Raw genomic sequence first — 21,673 nt, forward strand, 5'->3', positions numbered from 1 at the left:
ACCATTTACTATCCCTTATACAGTTAAGCATAGCAGTTGCTGAAATGAGAGACTGCACAAAAGTCCTACAAATGGCACTCATTCCTGACTTCTTTGTAACATGAGACACTGCCTATGTTCCTGTTCTTAGAGGACTGAAGGGACAGCTGTTGCACACAGTGTAAGGTCTCTTAGTTTCTAACCAGATCTAGAAATATGACCTGAATCTCTGTGTACTCAGTATCCATTTTCAGCTACACAATTCTGATGTCTTGCTGTGTGTCTGTTTAGAGCCTCCTGGGCAGTGTGTTGGCAAATACCAAGTGTTTCTCTCCAGACTATTCTACATCTTCTCTTTCCTCCTAAAGTGTGCCTCTTCACTGGCCAGTACTTTGTAGGTGTCCTCTGTGAGACAGACAGGTAGGGAAGTAATGTAAGGCACCACTGAGAGGAACAGGAAGGACTAGCATGATGAGTATAAATAAGTCTGCAATCGCTAGAGAAGGGTGCCTGCTTTTCTAACAGGACTTTGAAGGAGAGGCAAAGAGAAACATAGATGTTCTAGTAAGAAGAGGGACTTAAAGAGAACAGACTGAAGGTTGTCAGAGGAGCAAGGGGTTGGGGGATTGGGTGAAAAAGTTGAAGGGATTAAGAGGTACTAATTGGTAGTTACAAAATAGTCATGGCAATGTAAAATACGGCATAGGGAATATAGTTAATAATATTGCAATAACTGTGTAAGGTGCCAGGTGGGTACAGGAAATATTGGGAGAATACTTGGTAAATTATGTGATTATCTAATCACTATGCTGTATACCTTAAACTAATACAAGATAATATTGAATGTAAACTGTAATTGAAATATATATATATATATATATATATATATATATATATATATATATATATATATATAGATGGAAGAGGGACTTAAACCCTAAGTATTAGAGGCTAAGTCCTGCTTGGTTTTGGACTGTCCTGGCCTAAGAAAGGCACCATGATACAGCATAGTGCATGTGGTTGATTTTATCACTGTGCTCAGTAACTAAATAGAACTAAAATGTATTTCACTGTAGCTAATGCTGTATTTGAGTAAACAGTCTCTGATCAAGAGGGTGTTTAGGGCCGGCTGGCGTGGCCCAGTGGTCGAGCATCAACCTGTGAACCAGGACGTCATGGTTCGATTCCTGGTCAGGGCACATGCCCGGGTTGCGGGCTTGATCCCCAGTGTGGGGCGTGCAGGAGGCAGCTGATCCATAATTCTCTCTCATCATTGACGTTTTTCTTTCTCTTTCTCCCTTCCTCTCTGAAATTAATTAAAAAAAAAATCTTTTTTTTAAAAAGAGGATATTTGGTTCTAAAAAATGCATTCAGACTGAGGTTATGTGGCACTTAATATACCTTAGAACTAAAGGGTTTCCATTATGTAAAACAAGGTCCTCCTCACAGCATGTCGTGGTTATCCTGTGGCCTCTGCAGGAGGATGCATGTTGACTGATGTGCCTTCACCAGCCAAGGTTCCTGGCTGAGGCCTTAGTGTTTTTCTTCTATCAACAATATTACATTTTTCTTTTATCCAGCTATACCATATGCTTTCATCTAACATGCCTTTCCTCCCACACAGTCCTCCAAATGAAAATGTATCCTTCCAAAGTATAGCCTGTAACAGAGTGTCTTCCCTGTTTATGCTTTTCTCTTAGATAAGTCTTGCATTCAGTCAAAGAAAAAGAAAAGTCACACCTTCTGTACTCTGGGGCCCTCTCTTCACAGGTGGAGCAATTCTGGAGGTTTTACAGCCACATGGTACGTCCTGGGGACCTGACAGGCCACAGTGACTTCCATCTCTTCAAAGAAGGAATTAAACCCATGTGGGAGGTGAGGACTAAGGGCCTCAGCAAATTGAGGGGTTTTTTTGGAGAGGAGGATGGGGGGAGACGGGGAGGCTAGCCCTGCCAAGGTTAAAAAGTACTTTAAAGCCTTCTTTCAAAACTGCATTACTGTTTGATACATCCTTAAGAGCTGGGGACCTCCAGGAAAAGACACTAGTGCCATTGCTTGTCTGGGTGGGTTGGTGCTGGGTGGTTTTGAAAGATTGTTTCATCACTAAAATGGTATGTAACAACATTAAAGGATAGATTTCATTTAAAAAAACCTTTTTTTTTAATTAAGGTATTACAAATGTGTCCTCACCCCCCCCATTAACCCCCAACCTCCCCCCCCACCCCCCCGCACACTCACGCTCCCATCCCCCTGTTGTCCATGTCCATTGGTTTGGCTTATATACGTGTATACAAGTCCTTCAGTTGATCTTAAAATTTTTTAAGTATATATTTTTATTGATTTCAGAGAGGAAGGAAGAGGGAGAAAGATAGAAATATCTACGATGAGAGAATCATTGATCGGCTGCCTCCTGCATACCCCACACTGGGAATCAAGCCTGCAACCCAGGCATGTGCCCCAACTGGGAATCAAACCATGACCTCCTGGTTCATAGGTCGACGCTCAACAACTGGGCCACAATGGCTGGGCTGTTTTTTTTTCCTTATTCCCTTAGAATTGGCTGTGTGTGTAGTATATTACCATAATATACTTATGATTAAAGTGGGTAAAAAATAAGCTTACAGGCACTAATTGGAGACCCAGAGCTGATCTCTTTGCTTTGCTGAAATCCATTTTTTATTCTGATACCATGGCATTTTTCCAGAAGACAAATATGATCACACCTTCCCTCCCACCCACCCACCCACCCACCCACAAAATTACAAATGTTATGCAGCTCTCCGTTGCTCACATGATCTTGCAGCTAGCTTACCTTTCAGGCCTCATCTCCCATCATCTCCACATCTTCCCTTTGGTGCTGCTGGACCTTCCTTTGACTCTCCCCATCTCACACTCAAGTCTGCGCAGATTCATGCTCTTCCCAGTGCCTTCAGCCTCTTCACCTGCTCTACCTGGCTGACTCCTATGTCCCTCAAGACCCAGCTTAAATTTTCCCTCTTCTTGAGTATTTTCTGGAGGTCTCATTCTTTTCTTTTTTTTTTAAATCTTTTTGGAGGTCTCATTCTTTAACTTACTGTGCATACCTCTGATACAGCAGCTCTCAACAGACTATCCTGCTGTAATTAATGTTCTTGTCTGTCTCCTCAACTAGACTGGGTCTGGGAGAGACTGTGGGTTCCTATTTGTGTATTTGGGACATGAGGACACCTGGTAAACTCTTAACAAAGTGAGGCATGACCTGTGTTTAAGATCTGACATTTTATTTTGATTACTAAAGTAGTTTCAAAAAAGGATTTTTCTTTTTTTTTATTAATCCTCACCTGAGAATATGTTTATTGATTTTAGAGAGGAAGGGCGGGAGAGAGAGAAACATCGATGTGAAAAAGTAACATTGCCGAAACCGGTTTGGCTCAGTGGATAGAGCGTCGGCCTGCAGACTAAAAGGTCCCAGGTTCGATTCCAGTCAAGGGCATGTACCTGGGTTGCGGGCATATCCCCAGTAGGAGATGTGCAGGAGGCAGCTGATCGATGTTTCCCGCTCATCGATGTTTCTAACTCTCTGTCTCTCTCCCTTCCTCTCTGTAAAAAATCAATAAAATATATTAAAAAAAAAAAAAAGAAAGAAAGAAAAGAAAAAGTAACATTGATTGGTTGCCTCCTGTGCGTGCCCCAACCAGGGATCAAACCTATAACCTAGGTATGTGTCCTGACTGGGAATTGAACCTGCAATCTTTTGGTGTACGGGGTGATGCTCCAACCAACTGAGCACCTGGCCAGGGCAGAATTCTTTTTTTTTTTTTTTTAAATTCTAGGGCAGAATTCTTTTTAAATCTTATGTTCAGACACTTTTTGTAATGGCTTGTATAAGGATCCCCACCTTGTTTTTCTTTGTTTTCTGTCTCTTCTCTTCCTACCATTTTCCTATAAAGTTGAATAATTGGAAAGTGACAAAACCTTTTAGTGTTCATGCAAAAGAAAAAGGAGCTGTGAAACCATATTTTAACTTTAATGCTTTCTGTCTTCTTATAGGATGATGCAAATAAAAATGGTGGCAAGTGGATTATTCGGCTGCGGAAGGGCTTGGCATCGCGTTGCTGGGAGAATCTCATCCTGGCCATGTTGGGGGAACAGTTCATGGTTGGGGAGGAGATCTGTGGGGCTGTAGTCTCTGTCCGGTTTCAGGTAAGCTTCCTTCGGGCAGGTCTGGTTTCATGTGTTGCCTTTGCTCTCCTCACTGCCTCTGGTTTGCTTTGATGAGTCCCTCTGTTCCTCCTGTAGGAGGACATTATTTCAATATGGAATAAGACTGCCAGCGACCAAGCAACCACAGCCCGAATCCGGGATACGCTTCGGCGAGTGCTTAATCTACCTCCCAACACCATTATGGAATACAAAACCCACACCGACAGCATCAAGTACGTGTTGGGGGGGTTTGGGGGTGCATATCCCTAACCTTAGCAGAAGTAGGTTCTTAGTTGGGTCCGGAGGAATACGGTCGTACAGGAGACTGACTTGTGGAGAAAGTACAGAGCAGTCTTCCCCTCTAATGCTTCTGGCCACTTGTAGCAGCTCTTTGCTGGTGAGGCTGCCTGCTTACCTCACTGTATCAGAGAGAGCCCCTCTGCAGAATCCCAGTTGCAGTGCCTGGGCTTGCTTTATTTCCATGGGCTGTGTTGTCTTTCATTGGCTAACCACTGTCTTAAAATGAAAGACAAAGTGCTCTCCTTTTTCTTGCTGTTTTTAAAGATAATTTCACTGAACAAGAAGGTCCTCCCTGTCCACTCCAACCCCTACTTTTGCATGTCTTTTTAACCTGTTAGCTTCAGTCTGTTTCTTTGTCCTGGGAAATTAACTTCTTATCAGGAATGTGACTCCCATTTCCTTGTGTGTAGAGCTGAAATCCTAGAGGAAGCAGATGGAGTGTTTGTGAGAGTAGAATCTAAGAGAAGCATGAATGCCAACAGGAAATAAGCTTTGCTTTGCCCTCTTCCTAGGACTTAGGGGAATGGAGCCAGACATCCTCACAGAATCACTGGTTACGGTTGCTCCTTCAGTGATTGAGTGTCAGGAATAAGTTCAGGTTACTATGATGAAGTTGTGGGGAGTGGCTGTTAGATTTTCTCAAAACTGGACGGAGAGCTAGCCAACTAGGAGTCGGGACTTTTAGGGTTAGTTCTCTCCTTTGACTCCAGCATCATTGTGTGCCTTTGGCAAGTCTCTGCCACTCTGCTGCAGTTCCCCCGTCTGTAAAATGGGGGATAATGATAACTTTACCTAACGGGGTTGTTGGGTATGAATCTTGGTAATGGAAGGTCCTCAGATGGAGACGGCTCTTATAGGGCCAGGTATTATTGTTGCTGTCATCATCATCATCATTAGAAATGATATCATCATAATGTTATTCTTATTAAAGACCGTAATGAGCCCAGTGATGGTGTTCAGCAGACAGACCACTTTGGGAGTCTTTTTCCCATGCAGTCACAGATAATGTGGGTGGAGTTAGCTAAAACTAGCTAAGGGCCAGTTTTTAACTGGGAACACTGCCATAGGAGTTTGTTCATAATCGAATGGCTGCTTATGACTCATTGAAGCAGCCAGGAGTTACTAGCTGGCCATTGCCCTGGTTGCTTGACTTAGGAGTCCTGTGTAGCATTGTTTTTCTCTAAGCACATTTTCCCTATTCTTTGTTCTGGGGTAGAAGCAGTTTCTGCCCTCCAGCTAGACTCAGTCCAGGCTGGAGAGGTCCACACGTACTTTTTCTAGGACTCTTACATTCAAGATTTCTAAAACACCCCCCATTCCCTCCAAAAGCAAGGTTTTCACCTGGATAGGAAAGGGAAAAAGGTGTTTTTCAACTTTCCCCTCTCCACTGTTCTACCTTGCTAATGCCCTGAGGCAGTTTTTCCTGACTTGTAGAACTGTATTCAAGTCCTTACAGAGTCTAGGAGAGCCTGTGGGCTTTTTGCCTTAGACTGCTGCTCACTGCTTTATCCAGAGGTCTGCCTAGTACTCCAGCCTGCAGCTACAGGGACCAGAAAACCCTCCTTGACACCCACATGCTACTTTCCCTGCGTCTCCCTCTCTTTCCTCTCCCAATGTGCCAACCTTTTGCACTTCCACTAGAATGCCAGGCAGGCTGGGCCCCCAAAGGCTCCTTTTTCAAAACCTCTGGAAGCCGCGGTTGAATGTGCCATGACCTTCTCCCTCTCTGGATGGCACCATCATTGAAGCTGGCATCATCGGAGTCTCTTGTTCTGTTGGCGTGCTACCTGGAAGATTCTTCTGTCCTGGACAAGAGGAATTGGAAGAGCATTTTATGTTTTAAGAACAGGCTGACACACAGCAGCTACTACCAACAGCTGAGATCACTTAATAAATGGTGCTAAACTAGCTTGTCTCATGCTCTTGCTCTTTATGGTGCATCAAAGAAGTGGCTTTTCAGACTGACTGTCACCATATTAAGGAACGGCACAGACTTCTCCATGGAGGGCCATTGGGGGAATGCAGCCTCATTTCCATAAGCCCATTGTACAGTGTCATGTGGTATTTGTTCTACTTCTGCTGAGGGCTGACATAATGAGGAGACATCTAGCTCTCAACATGAGACCCATTTTCTGGTACTTGAATTTCAGTCTCCATCTAGTCACGCTGATTAACAAGAACAGTGATTTCTGATGTAGAATTCAGCTTGAAAGTCCTTAAGGTTGGAAAGGGGGCGGGATCCTCGGCCTTTGCTTTGCTGATGTCATTTGCCTTTTCTTCAAAGAAATCTCTTGCTTGGAGGTAAATTCCTGCTTCCATCTGTGTGTGGCTGTACATATATAGCTTCCTTACTTGGTGTTAATGGGGTTTTCTCACTGCCAGGGCTGCCCAAGCCACAAGCTCTTTGCCAGTCTCTCCCTTCCGCTTTCCCTTCAGGGCCAGGTCATCCTCCTCTTTGGGCTAACCCTGCTTGCAAGGTCTCAGTGTTCTAGCCCTTCCCATTCTCCCAGGGTAATTGTGCCTTAGAATCTGAGGAGGGGAAGCATCTTCATCCTCCGTGAGTTTGCTCCTTAGGGTATCTGACTGCAGCACGTGCCAGCCCCTCACATGCTTTGTGGCTTGGCTTGTGTAACCTGCAGCTTGGCCTGCAGGCCCTAACCTGCATGTACAATTGCAGCAGGCCTCATGTTACTTCAGGCTTTCTTGGGAGCTACACCAAAACCAAAAATAAACATTTTTGCAGACACTGGGTCAGGTTGCCTGATAGTATCTGTGAAGGTGGCTATGGGCGTAATGTGGAAGTTTCCAAAGTGGCTGTTCCATTCTGGCAGCGACACCATATGCTTGTACCATCCTGACTGAACACCAGTCTCCACGTGGCCTGTGATCCCACAAAACACACATTGGGACAGCACCCTGGGCTCAACTTTCTGGAGGTGTTTGTGTCATTGCTTCTTTGTTGATTGCACATACAAAATTGGTTGAAGTCTCTAGAAAATGGTATGTGGAAATTCCTGTTCTCTGTTTTCAGCATTTGTCAAAGAGTTACCTCTTATGGCCTTTTCCCTCTTGCCTTTTGCTATTATGTTACATGTATTGACCTTAATTTCACCTAATATAATTGGTCCAGGGGATGAGCTTGACATCACCTTCCTAAGTTGATCAGAAAGCACCAAATTGACCTTGAGCCCCCTCTGATCCTTGTCACATGTGAACAGAAGTCAGAACTGGTCTGCTTTACTCCCTTCCTGTGCCTCTCACAGGTATGGCTTTGCTTGAGCCAAGGAACAGCAGCTCCTGGGACTTGAGAATTTAAGGGAAAATGAAGGAAAAAGGTATTCTGGAGAATACTCCCAAGTGTTCTGGTGGGACTTTTTGGAGGAGTGGCCTAGATTTCTCAGTCAAATATACCTCCACCCTGCTGTGTTTCCAATGTCCTTTTTCAGCTGTTTGGTTTTCCAGCCTGCCCCTAATCAAACTGCTTGTGGCCTTTTCCTGCTGCGCTCCTAGGTGAGCTGAGAGGCACACACTGCTGCTCACATCACCAGAACTTCCTTGCTACAGAGGGGACGCCTGCCTGCTGCCTCCTACCCTTGTGTTGTCAATAGCAGGTCCCACTGAGAAACGGGAAACTTGTTAGATGGAGTGTTCGCTTCAGGTGCATGGCTCCTAATGAGGCCAATCGCAGTTAAGGTTTTATAGGTTTGGGTCCTCACTGTGTCCTTCATTTTGAGAAGAAATCTAAGACAGACTTGCAACCCAGAATTGTGGGACCCCCAGGATAAAACTGGGCACAGTTTTTGTGAGGAAATAACTTTTGGAATAGTGCCATTGAATCCCTTTGTGCATCTGGCCCGGATGGAAGAGGGGAAGACAGGGCCAGCTTCACTCAGCTTCACTCAGTGGGCCACAGTGTTGGGAAAAGTGACCAGACCTCTCTGCAGAGAGAGTTGAGGGTAGGTGACTTTATTTCTTTATTCTAGAGAAACGGGTCAAATCATGGGGAATTTCTTTAACCTTTTTAGATTTCATTATACTTAAACATGGAACTTTGTAGGCAGCAACCAAATATCCCTTGTGTTGTGGCTAAATCAGCCCGATGGCACTGGATCACACTGGTGTTAACTGCTGGCCTGCCTTATGAAAGGTACTCCTTACTGATGTTCAAAGTAAAGAAAGCCCAGACTAGCAGGAGGCAGAGCTTGTCCATGAGTATTGAGGGCCAGCTGAGTGCAAGACTATCAACAGGCTTTAGGGGATGGAAGGGTGGGACACATTTGGAGTTACACAGAAATGGACCTCTGCTCTCAGTTTGCTTTCTGGTAAGTGAGCTGAAACGAGTGGTCTTTAAAGGACTCTTTTGATTCTGTCATTTGAAATTGTTCAGAATTCTCTGTAGGCTATATTAATCTCAGTTATTCTTTTAGAAGCTTCATTCATATGACACTTTGAACATTTACTAGTAACTTCTCTTTTTTTTACCTTAAAAGAAGCAAGTTTTAATATTACCAGTATGAGTGGGATGTCATATGGAAAAGAGCTAGAATGTTCGCACCTAGCTTTAGGCAAGTGATTTGTTGACCTACATTGTACCAGTGATTATGAACAACTAATTTATTTCCACTGTATCCATGTGAGGAAAATTCTTCACCCAGATTCCTCATGTTGAGGTTTAATATGTGAGGATGATACTTCTGAAGAAAATGGGAGGCCAGTTTAATACCAGAATGGGTTAGTGTAGGTTTTTGACAGAGAACTGCTCTGTTTGGACTAGCGTAGGCCTTTCTGGAAACAAAAGGATACAGGAGATGAAGCTTCAACAAAACCATGTAATTTCTCTGGACATTTAAGTCGCTTAAGATAGAAATTAAATCTCAATGTTAAAGTGAGAGGGGGGTTTCCTGGGTCATTGCCCAAGCATCAGATTTTGCTTTGCCCATGTCTTAATTTGGAATGAAGTGAAGGGGCCTTCTGATGTCACTGCTGGACTCACGGAGCTCGTCATCGCGTTCCCGTCACCAGAATGGGCTGTGAAACAGATTTCTTGATGTGGAAATTGTTTGAACTAACAGAGACTGGCACATTTGTTTGGTGGTTTTATACTTTCTTCAGTTATCATATATTTGTAATTTTGGTAATACTCTCTGAAGAAACCATTAACTGTACATCAACTTCTTATTCTAAGAGGTAGATAATGAATTTATAAATGCTCCTGTTCAAAAGGGAAATACGGATGAAACATGTATAAGTATCACCTAGAAGAGTGAATTTGTTGTGCCAAGTCTCTGTATTTAATCTCTCCCTATTTAAAAAAGAAGAAAAGCTACCTTTAGAAAGTCTGGTAAAAATTGTATTTTAGTGGCCATAATCTAAGCCTGTAGTAAGTGACACAATATGTTGTCATCCAGGGTATTGTCATCCGTTTAAACCAGGGGTGGGCAAACTTTTTGACTCGAGGGCCACAATGGGTTCTTAAACTGGACCGGAGGGCCGGAACAAAAGCATGGATGGAGTGTTTGTGTGAACTAATATAAATTCAAAGTAAACATCATTACATAAAAGGGTACGGTCTTTTTTTTTTATTTAATTTTATTCATTTCAAACGGGCCGGATCCGGCCCGCGGGCTGTAGTTTGCCCACGGCTGCTTTAAACCAAGGATGGATAATTGGCAAAAAGAAATTTTAGGTTTAGAAACCTCAAATAACTCCATATATACACATATACAATTCCCAGGGGACTTACCAGACATTCTGTCCTAGTGGGGCTGAGAAGTGGCTGGGGCTAAAGTTAGGACATCACTTCCTCAGAAAATGAGGTGGTAGGGCTTTCGGATGCATAGGGACTCGGTTTCTCCTGTTTTTCAGCCAGCAGTCGCCAAGGGCTCTTTGTTGAGCACACTCTGAGAGACTGTGTACCCCTCGGTCACATTCTTAGTCCTCCTAGCCTCTGTTTCTGAGTTAATCAGCGTGGAAGTCATGAGCATTGTTCCTGGAAATGTTGACCTGTGACCTGCACAGCTTAAATTTTTCTTTCTTACACAGCTTAAATTTTAAGAGACTTACATGGGTATATTCTGAAACAACCTGGTACAAATTTGGGGTCTGAAGTTAGAAGGGTCAGAAGGTTGGAAATGTGAAAACTGAGAGGTAGTTTCCCCATTGCATCTTTAGACACCATAATGCTGTCGGGTCCCTGCCATTAACCTCAAGGTGAGGCCGATAAGAAAGTTCCTGCCACCTATCCTCACCTCCCACTGCTGCCCTTGCTCCAGAGAATCGGGGGTGTCTTCTGTGATGGTTGAGCTTATCTCTGACCTCATTGGCCTCCCTGGTAGACTTGTTGAAGGAGTGGATACAAAGCCTTGCGGGAATAGTGAGGGCCAGTCTTCACCAGTGGAGCCTCCAGGACAAGTGCCAGCTGTCCCTAAAGGCACTGGCATTACTGTGAATCTGAGGGAAAGTCCAGGTGGGAACGCTCATTGCTATGCTTCCAGGTACTGTGGCTGCACTTGACCTTGAGGGTATCTGGAATGGGATATGGGGTTATGTGTTCTCTCTGTTAAAAAGCTTTTGATCTGAATGTGCTATTATGTTTTTTGTCTCTGGTTTGCCAGGGCCTGGGAGGAGTTTCATGGCCTGGTGAACAGCAGCGGCCGCTGATCGGACGCTCCCCTCTGTCTCTCATACTCAGGGTAGGGCCTTGTCAATCTTCTCTGTAACCTTTTGTCATACCTCTCAGCCATAGGACCCCTCTTTCCCAGGGGTTGTGCCCTCCTCACTTGCCCCAACCTTGTTCTGCCAGCATGGAGTCAGCTCCAAATCAGCTCCAGCCTCTCTGACTGATTGTCAGTCTCAGAAAACACTGGGTCCAGACATGTCTCGGGGTGAACCCTGGGCAGGCCACTTAACCTCACTGTACCTCCGTTTCTCACTTGGAAAGTGAGGTTTCACTGACTGACATCTCTCAGATCTCTTCGGATGACAGCATTTCATGATTATAAATGTGCCACAAGTCCTTTTTCTTTTGCTCAGATGTGGCCATTTTAAACGATTTGACAGTGTCCTGTACTTACATGGAGTAGGTGAGAGGTATGTCTCTTGCTTGCTGGCGGTGTTTGTCAGTTGTGAGGAGCCAGTGGTAGAACTTTGATGTTTTCGCAGTGAGAGGGCGGGGCAGATGCCGGGCTCCATAGGAGACAGCTCCTGTGTGTACTGTAATAACCATCGCACGTTTCCCAGCAGGGAGAGGCCTTGGGATGTTGAAGGCCAGGCCAGATGAAGCATTCACTGGGAGAACATCTGTATATCAGTTAGGAGAGTGTCTCTTTGTTGAGCACCACTCAACATGTCTGCTGCTGCAGCAGGGAAGTTGAGTGCATTTATTCAGGATGAGAGGGGTAGATAGAAGGATGGGATCTGTATAGGCCTGACCTGAGATTGTTTTCCTGGACATCACCCCCCATACCACTACCACCACCACCACCACCACCATTCCTAAGAAAGGATTTCTAAGTATGGAACAGATCACATCAACAGTAGTAGCTGCTTCAGAACTCCACCTTCCCAGGGAGGAAGTGAGGCTTTTCAAGAAGAGGAGACCTGCATTCCACAGATGGGCTAGAAGAGAGAGGGTGACACTGTGAGGGACAGAAGCTGGTGGCCAGGGGTCTGAGGACTCGGGATAGACAACAGTCCCAGAACTTTTGCACACAATCATGATGCCACACCTCTTTTTAAAATGGTTTAATTCCCATACTATAAATTCAATGTTAGATAATATTAGGTTTTTTAAATTGAAGTTTAAAAGGTTTCTCTGTAAAGTGTGGTCAGCATGGAATCTGAGATGACTGCTAATATGCAGGAGGGATGAAAAGCATCAGCTGTACAATTAGATACATTGATTTGCAGGCTGCAGAACAGATACTTAAAATAAAGTTTAATTTCCAGAGGCCTGGTGCTATATGGAATTGTTTAATAATATTACCACCCATATTTAATTATTTCTAAGATTCCCTTTTTTTTTATCCCTAAAATTGGAATGCCTACAGTGAACGTAATAAAGATTTTTGTCATAGTTTAATTGACAACGTTTACTTCTTAAAGTACATAAAATGATGATACCTTTAAAAGTCAACAGCATCTTAGGTCCATGAAAAAAAAAAAGCTTTAAAATGAAATTGGAATAATCAGAATGGAAGAAAATTTAAAATTATTCCCTCTCCCTTTAGCTAACACTAAATCTCCCAGAAAAAATTTCAGAGTTGCTTTGAAAAGTCCTATCTGTGCATGATTGCCATTTTACAGTCTATGTTCTCCCTCCTCCCCATTCCCTGTTTTTTTATGGGAAGATGAAGGAGGTACTTCTGTTCTTTGAGGCACGGACTTGGAAGTCTGAGAGGAGTATTAGAGTCTAACAAAAAAATGCCCAGCTTACTCCATTGTCTTAACAGACTTGAGAAGGTCGTCTTCATATTTCATCTCTATCGATTTAACCTTGAAGGAAGTGCTCCCAGAAGATGCACACACCCAGCTCGTGTTGTTGGAGCTGCCATTTCAGGCGCCTCTGACATTCAGCCTCTCATCCTCTCTCTGCATTTTCCCCTTCCAAGTAGATCATGATCTGTGAAGGAATAAAAACTGCTACTTAAGTAAATTCTTACTGAACTACAGTACTTCTCCTCTATCTGATGTTTTATGCCATTCTATATGGCTGCTAATATTTTAGGACTATTTCATTTGATACCCCCATTACGAATCAGTATTGCCCTTCCAACCATGCCTTCACTGAAATCCCAGTCAGCTGCTGGGAGAGGATTCTGGTTACTTTTGTCTGGGCTGGCAGGCACAGAACAAGTGATCTGTATCTTTGGGGAATGAAGTTGGTGTGGTCACTCAGTGAGAAATTAGACATTGAAATTGATCCCACTGCACCTAGGACCTTAGCAGTTTTACTTAATATGCAGGAGGGAGCCCGAGCTGGCCTGGGGTGGACATAGTCAGGAAATGTTCCCCTGAAGTGCATGGATACTTAAGCCCATGGGCCAATTTGTAACTGCGCTCTCAGAGCCCCCATCAGAGCAGACACTCAGGGAGGGCTTCTCCTAGGTGGCTCCCAGCCCTCCCTAAAGGACCAGAATCATTTTGATGCCCCCAATGGGCATCAACATAGGGGCAGGTTTCTGTAAAAGCAGGAGGCATTTTTCTGAGGAACCGACCACCCTGCTCCCCCGTGGCTCTCTCCTCAGGAATTAACTACCTTATTAGTTCATTCTTTCCCGAGTTAGTACTTGTCCATTTCTCTAGAAGTACAAGAAGGTGATTATTTTGAGGCAGAGTAGATTAGAAAGCTGTTTCAAATGTGAAGTTAGAAGCCAATTTCGATGGAGCTCTGCTATTTCTGAGGCCCTGTCATCAGGATAGAGGGTCATCCAGTAGAGAAAGTCCCTCTGGCACTGTGGGTCTTTTGGCTCCCGTGTCCTGTGCCCTGGAGTGTAAAAATCTTCTGGAATGAGTTAGGATAATGTAGACATCTTTTTTAAAATATATAGATTTTATTGATTTTAGAGAGGAAGAGAGAGAGAGAAACATCAATGATGAGAGAGCATAATTGATCAGCTGCCTCCTGCACCACCACCACCACCACCACCACCCCCCCCCCCCCCCCCCAACACACACACACTGGGGATCGATCCTGCAACCCAGGCATGTATCCTGACCAGGAATCAAGCCGTGACCTCTAGTTCATAGGTCGACACTCAACCACTGAGCCACGCTGGTTGGGCTACAGTGGACATCTTGATGTCCGAAAGCCCCTTTACTAAATTCACAGATGAGAATGTAAATTTTTTTCTTTTTTAAAAATGCCTTTCATATCAAAAACAATAAAACTTCTGATAGCCCACGCACCTTCTCAGCATTGCTAGGTGGCTGGAGGGGCTAACTAGCAGAGTTCATGCTGGGTTTTCTAAATTTTAGTTTGCTTTTAAAAGAACAAAAGCCCATCTTTTTATAAGAAAACAAAAGTTGCCTGTGGCCTTTGCCATTTCCTGTCTCCATTCTCCCTTTCCCTCTCTTAATCTCTCTGTGCATTGCAGCTGGGGTGAGGGACAGAACGGAGGATCAGTTCTCAGCTGGTTTGAGGTGAACAAATTCCTCAGACTAAATTTGGTACCAGGCTGTTCTCAGCCTACTTGTTTTAGAAAGGCTGGACCAATGCCAACTGCCACCAGCCTGTCATTGTCAGGAGCCTGTCACCCATCCTGTTGCTCTTTCTGATCCTTTATATCAGACTGGAAAAACAGTTGATTCTCCTGGCTTCTTTACTCCTCTCCTCCCCTTTTCCATTTTACAGACCTTAGCATGATTATAATGTCTTAGGTTTTCTGACTCTGAAGAGATCTAGACAATATAAATAATTAGAATAAATATTAAATATCTAAATGGGAAATTGTTATAGAGCTCTTCAGTTTACCTGCCACAGAAAGAAGAATTTGTTTCTGGCCCAATCCCAGCACAGTACAGGAATTCTTCCAAAAGATGGTCACCTACTTATGGTGGTGACATCTTGAAAATGCTCTTCTTTACATCACTAACCAGCTGAAAGGGTTCATCCAAATCCTTGTCTGCCATCTCTCTTATGCCAAGATAGATCATTCTCCCATAGTCAGAAAATTCTCTGAATCTACTCCCACACCCGCCGCCTTTCTAGTCACTCATCTTATTTCACCCTGCTCATTGATTTCTGTCATCCAGTTGCTTAATGGGAATAGAGGTGGCATCAAAAGGAAGAGATGGGCCCTGGCTAGTTTACTCAGTGGTTAAAGTGTTGGCTGACGGACCGGAATTGTCTCAGGTTCAATTTCCAGTCAAGGACACATACCTCAGTTACAGGCTTGATCCCCAGGGCTTGTGCAGGAGGCAACCAATTGATCTGTCTCTCACATCGATGTTCTCTCTCTCTCTCTCTCTCTCTCTCTCTCTCTCTCTCTCTCTCTCTCTCTCTCTCCCTCTCTCCCCTCCCTCCCTCCCTCTCTCCCTCCCTTCCTCTCCCTCCCTCTCTCTCCCTCCTCTCTAAAAAAAAAAAAAAAAAAATCAACAGAAAAAAATGTCTTTGGGTGAAGATTTAAAAAAAAAAAGGAAGAGATGAAACAGAACAAACCATTCCTTCCTAACTACTCCTTTGTTAGAGATGCCCTCTGTCGTGTAGACTCAGTGTTACAGCACATCATCCCAAGAGGGCTCAGAAGTAGCACACACACATTAGTTACACTTGCTTTTCTGTCTTAGGATCAGGTACATTCCTTGTCATTTGCTAGCTATTTCTGGCACCTCAGTGAGGTCGGTCCTTTTATTTATTTTTTATTGATTTCAGAGAGGAGGGAGAGGGGAAGAGAGATAGAAACATCAATGATGAGAAAGAATCATTGATTGGCTACCTTCTGCACGGCCCCTACTGGGGATCAAGCCTGCAACCTGGCTATGTGCCCTTGACCAGAATCGAACCCAGGACTCTTCAGTCCACAGGCCGACACTCTATCCACTGAGCCAAACCAGCTAGGGCAGGGTCTGTCCTTTTAAAAGGCCTTTTAAAAAAGATGCTCACCCCATTAAGTTCTCTTTGTGTTAAACCTTCAACTCCTTAGACGGAAATCATTGAAGTACTCAGTAGCCATTGATAAATGAGCTACATGGTCATGCATGTCAGTTATAAAAACACCAGTGGGTTTTTGAGGTAACATCAGTCTCTTCCTAGGCAGAGTTGGCCCACAACAGTTCCAGTTTCCCGTCCATCTGTGTACTCTCTGCGGTCACGCTCTTTGTGTAGTGAGGCCTATTAGTCACAGTCAGCCTGCCCCAGCACAGGGGAGAACCCATCCGCTGATAGCAGGAGAAAACTGCTGCCTGGTTGGGCCGAGCGTATTCTTTCATCTGAACCCTTGCCCTATGCCCAATCAGTTGTAATCATTTTAAGATAGGCCTGTTAAAGCCAAAGTTTCTAGAATGTGTCATTAAAATTAAAGGGAAATAATGACTTTAAAACCAGGTTAATGTTTCAAAATTTCATACAAATTTAAGTCTTAAACACTGGCCACAGCAGTAGGTAAGGTAAGGTGATCTTGAGTGCCCCTTCCAGCCCTTAGGTTTCCACATTCAAATGGCAATGTGAACTGCTGAGATGTCATTGGATTTCTAGTGGGAACAGGGTGGGTACTAGTGGATGGCCAAACCGGTCTGCAGCCAATCGAAGGCAACTAACAGGACATATCTTACAGTCTGTCACACACACACATGCTTCTCTTTCAAGAATTATACTAAGTTTCACCTCTTGGAATCCCTTTTAAGTTGCTATAAGTTTTGAACCTGGGGGGCAGGGGTTGTTTGGTTCGAGGGTTGGTTGTTTTGTTTTTTTTAATACATAATACAATCATGTTCAATTTTTTTTTTTAAAGTATGTGTGTGTCTAAAAAAGAGAGAGAGAGGTCTCCCTCCCACTCTGATTCAGTCTGCCCAGTTTTCACTGTGTCCCTTCCCCTGCCCCAGGTCACCACTGCTGTTGATTTCTTATGGAGCCTTACAGAGTTTCTTTATATACAAGCGAATATGAACTATGGCCTTAGTTCCCCCAGCCCTGCTTGCATAAAAGGTAGCATACTTTGTGCACACACTGTTCTGCATCCTAACTTATCCACTTCTCTTGAAGATCTTTCCATATCAGTAGGGAGCTTCCTTGTGTTTTCTAAGCTACCCAGTGTCCCATTGTATGAATGTGCCATTACATTAATATTAACTAGTGCCCCTGTTGATATGCATTTGGGTGGTTTCTAATCATTTGCTATTGCACAGTTGAGTTGGAGGGTATGAAGGCACTTGGGAGGCTAGTTGCTGTGCCGGCATTAGATTAGTAGGAAGGAGGGTCTTGGACTATGCCACAGTCATGAGGGCCCCAAAGCTGCTTAGTTCAGGTCTCCCATGTGTGTGTGTGTGTGTGTGTGTGTGTGTGTGTGTGTGTGTGTGTGTTGCCTATAGATGATCAGTGTATTGAATGCTCTATTTTCTCCATTTTTTCTTTCAGGGACAATTCAAGCTTTCGAAATACAAAAATCACATTGTGAACGTACACAAGCTGGCAATAATCCTTTTCCTTAAGTATGTGTGTGTTTGTCCGAAATGGATGGGAGGTCTCCAGCTGGTCCTTCCATCTGCTTACTGAAGGGACGTCCCTTTTGCACTCATTCCTGGAGGATGGATTCTGCTAGACACCCTCCAGCATCGCTGACTTTATAAAGTGGAAAGATGGCAAACGTGACTTTGTAATAGACACACTTTTTTTAATGGGTTTCTGTGGGGGGAAGTCTAGCCTTTCATTTTGCTGTGTGCTGTCCAGATGCCTCGCAGGCCCTCTGTCATGCTCCTCTCTACTGTACAAAGGGTGTCTCAACCACGTGTACCAGCCAGAGCTGTCCACTGAGACTTGTCAGTATTACGAATGTCTGTGCATCCAGGAAAACGTTTTGTTGGAGGTCCCGGGATAGCTGTAAATGCTCTTCTAGCTTTGCCATTAAATTATTGGGACGTTTTGTTTATTTTGCTCCCCTCTTCCCCCAAGCCCACCACCTTCTGAAAATGTGTTACTGATTTTGCATGGTTTCCTGCCTTATGCCCTCTGTCTTCCCTCGTGTGGGACTCTTTCCTCTTAGGCACTGCTGCACTTAGAACTATAATCCAGGTGGCTACTCTACGTCCCCTGAGGCAGCTCAGAAGGTGACTGAAAATTAAACTGGAGCGGCATCTGGTTTGTTGGGAGCAGGATTCTAGTAGAGGTTCTGAGTGTGGGATTTGGAGCTGAAGACAGTGTTGAAACCATTTCCCCAGATGATCAGGGCCTGTGTGTGCAGCCTGTTTCTGTGGGTTCTTGCACACCCCTCATTGAGGAAGGGAAGCAAAAGCTGGTTTTTGCCAGGTATTAATACTTAGTATGGTAAGTTCTGTGATCCTGAAACTGGGACAACTGAAGAAAAGGTGACCATGATAGATGGCTTTCTTTGCAAGGCTGTGCCTGTCTGCAGTGGTTGGAGACCTGCTTTCAGTCCTCGTCACCTGGTATATTTTAGGCTACTGCAGGCATGCTTTAGAAATGACCGGGCATGCATCAGAGAAGCTGGGTCATCTGACTCAGAAGGACTGCAGTCAGAGAGGCCGAGAAGCACCTAGGATTGAAATAAGTACTGAGTACCAATCGTACAGCAACCTCCAAGGAGCACTGTCTTACTAGGCTCTTGTGAGCAGAGATCGAAGTACCTTAAATTAAGGTCTCTCCTAAAACCTATCCTTGCAGACCAGGGGTCCTTAGCCACCTGGTCTCAGAGAAGTCGTAGGAGAGTAGCAGGCATTTCCTTATTGTATTTATATTACTCTCCTACTTTCCAACTCCTAAACACCCTCTAATTGCCACTGTTTTGGGATGTTTTTCCCTAAAAACAGAGGAATACAGGGGCCAAAGGGAGGTGCTTCCGTTATAGGTGAAGTTAGATCGGATAAGATCTAGCAATGATTTAAACTCCAGGAATGTGAAGAATAAATTCTAGTGCCCGGACCATTGTGGAGGGCTCAGGCAAACAAACATAGGAGCAACATGGCTGAAATGGGGAGCAGAGGCTGCCTCCTGAGGTCTGTGTAGCCCCAGGAAGGTCTGTACTTCTGCCTAAACTCAGAATTGCCATGGATATTCCAAAGAGAGCAGACACTTGGATGTGCCCTCCTCTGGGCATCTACCTGACTATTGTGTGGGTGCGTGTACGCGAAGTGTTCTCGAGTGAGGGATTTGTCACGCCCAGTGCTGAGGTGTATTGTCCATGTTCATGTTGCTTTTTTTTTTTTTTATCTCATTTGTTCAGATCTTTACTCTCTTGTATTTTCCAGATCTGCTCATGTCTCCCTTCCACTTTTGAAAGTTATTTTTTTCCACCAAAAATAGGCTGACCCTATATTAGGTCAAACCAGTTATTTGTTAGGCAGCATCTTACCTTCAGAACGCTCCAGATACTCTGCCTAACAGCTTCGAATGAGAGCTTGAGGAGTCACTTTATCCACATCACCCATTCTCCGGCCTGGCTTGAGAGGTCTTTTCACTTTCTGACTCCATAGGCCTCTGCTGTGCTGAGACATGACACATGCGTGGTTACGGTTTTGTCTGTTCTAGAGACACGGGGAAGGGTGCACCTAACAAATGTAGACGCTGCTGCTGGGATATGGGGAGTCTCTTTCCACTTTGAACAGGCGGGCTGTTTTCCCAAGACCCCTCTGCTGAGTTTGCCATTTGAAACTGGCCCCTACTCCTCTCCTGTTCTCTTCTCATTTTGTCTTTTTATTCCTGTGTGTGTTTGTGTTTTCCTTGTGACATTGGCAGCGGCAATAAGTTTCTACCCAGAGAGAAGCTTATGGTCCGTAATGCTCTAGGAATGAATTTCTAAGGATCTGCCAGCGGAGAAGCAGAGGCCGTGGCAGGAGGGATCTAGTGTTGCACTTTCAGAGCCATTGTCTACTGCAGTAATAAATGGAAAGTATCAGCAAGAACTGGGTGTGGCCTCTTCAATACAAGGGAAATGGGTGATCCGTGCACAGGTCTTTGTTTTAAGTGCATTCCAGAACAGAGTATGTGGATGATCCAGACAGTGTCAATATCATAACTATGTTATTAAAATATTCTCTAATTGGTATTAATCACTGGCAAAACTCAATTTACATTTGTAATACCAAAATGTGGTTAATTTTAATTCTCAACTTTTGGTAAGGAATATTGGAATGGAAGGAAGTTCAAGGAATTAGATTTTTTTAAAATATATTTTTATTGATTTCAGAGAGGAAGGGAGAGGGAGAGAGATAGAGAAACATCAATGATGAGAGAGAAGCATTGATTGGCTGCCTCCTGCACTCCCCCCACTGGGGATCGAGCCCGCAACCCAGGCATGCGCCCCAACCAGAATCAAACCTGGAGGAATTAGATTTTGAAGTGAGAAATCACTCCCGGCCTAGGCTTGGAATGTTGATTTAGATTCAGTATCTTAGCCCAAAGATGGACATGTGGGGTGTATGGATGCCCAGTGCCCATGGGAAACACCAGGAGAAAATGAAACTTGCAGAGCCTCAGTTATTGTGTCTAAAGGATTTAAAACAATACAGCCTTGAGGCTCTGTTTCAGTAGATAGAAATTTCCTTGCCATGTGTATCAGTCAGGGTCCAAATAGGAGGCAGAAACCTTGCCAGTTATGTTTATAGTATGATAGAATTGTTTACTCAGTAACTAAAAGGGCAAAAAGAAAACACTAAAAAATGAAGGAGGTAGCAACTCCAGAAGTGCTGCCTCTAAGGGTGGATGCTGCCCACCTGCTGCTGGTGTCTGGGTGCGAATGCAGCTGGTTCTGAGCTCAGACATGGCAGTTGGGCTGGGCTGTGGGAACACATTGCTGCTGCAGGGGCAAAGAAACGGGGCTGGAATCCTGCTGATGGGAGCAGGAGCACGGCCCTTCTCTCCTTCCAGCATTGAGGCTTCCCTCGTGGGCACCCTGCTGGAGAAACCTAAGGTATGCCAGCTGGCAAAGCAGGATATTTGCCCAGTTCTATGCCCAACATCCCAAAAACAGGTGAGGCTGAGAGGAAAGAGCTTAGTAATTGGTATAGTCCCCCCCTTTAGCCACTCAGCATCTACGCGTACACTTCTACACATATTTGAACTTTAATAATACCACAAAAGCAACTCTGTTTCTGCCTAAGATAGAATTAATTGCAGTATGTTCTCTTTTTAAAAAAAAAAATATATATATTTTATTGATTTTTCACAGAGCGGAAGGGAGAGGGATAGAGATTTAGAAACATCAATGAGAGAGGAACATCGATAGCTGCCTCCTGCACACCTCCTACTGGGGATGTGCCCACAACCAAGGTACATGCCCTTGGCCGGAATCGAACGTGGGACCCTTCAGTCCACAGGCCCACACTCTACCCACCGAGCCAAACCGGCTAGGGCAATTGCAGTATGTTCTTATCCTCTCCCAAACAGAAGTGCAAAGCTCAACAGTCTGGACCTCTGGGCTGTGTTGATTCCTCTAATCCAGTCACAGTCTCATCTGAACAGAATGTAGAATAATAATGACACCTAAAGAGTAAAGGGTAAATTAGCTTCCAGTAAAACTTGCATGAAACACTGAGGAAAGAA

The 21,673-nt window shown here is 44.3% G+C and overlaps 1 protein-coding gene across 6 annotated transcripts in view; it reads left to right on the forward strand.

Moving 5' to 3' along the window:
- The window catches only part of EIF4E2 (eukaryotic translation initiation factor 4E family member 2), a 32,991-nt gene extending 12,957 nt beyond the window's left edge, over positions 1-20,034 (forward strand). For 2 of the 6 annotated variants that reach the window (XM_059703539.1, XM_059703535.1), the window contains 5 exons: positions 1,750-1,854; positions 4,009-4,161; positions 4,258-4,394; positions 11,076-11,153; positions 17,534-20,034. In XM_059703539.1, the coding sequence (XP_059559522.1) occupies positions 1,750-1,854; positions 4,009-4,161; positions 4,258-4,394; positions 11,076-11,121 (441 nt within the window). In that variant the 3' untranslated portion in view covers positions 11,122-11,153; positions 17,534-20,034. Of the gene's footprint in view, positions 1-1,749; positions 1,855-4,008; positions 4,162-4,257; positions 4,395-6,102; positions 6,370-11,075; positions 11,154-17,533 lie in introns of those variants that run through there. The other 4 variants (XM_059703538.1, XM_059703533.1, XM_059703536.1 and 1 more) reach the window with 3 other exon arrangements.
- Positions 20,035-21,673: the final 1,639 nt, after the last annotated feature.

This window comes from Myotis daubentonii, chromosome 7 (genome assembly GCF_963259705.1).
Source record: "Myotis daubentonii chromosome 7, mMyoDau2.1, whole genome shotgun sequence".
NCBI lineage: Eukaryota > Metazoa > Chordata > Mammalia > Chiroptera > Vespertilionidae > Myotis > Myotis daubentonii.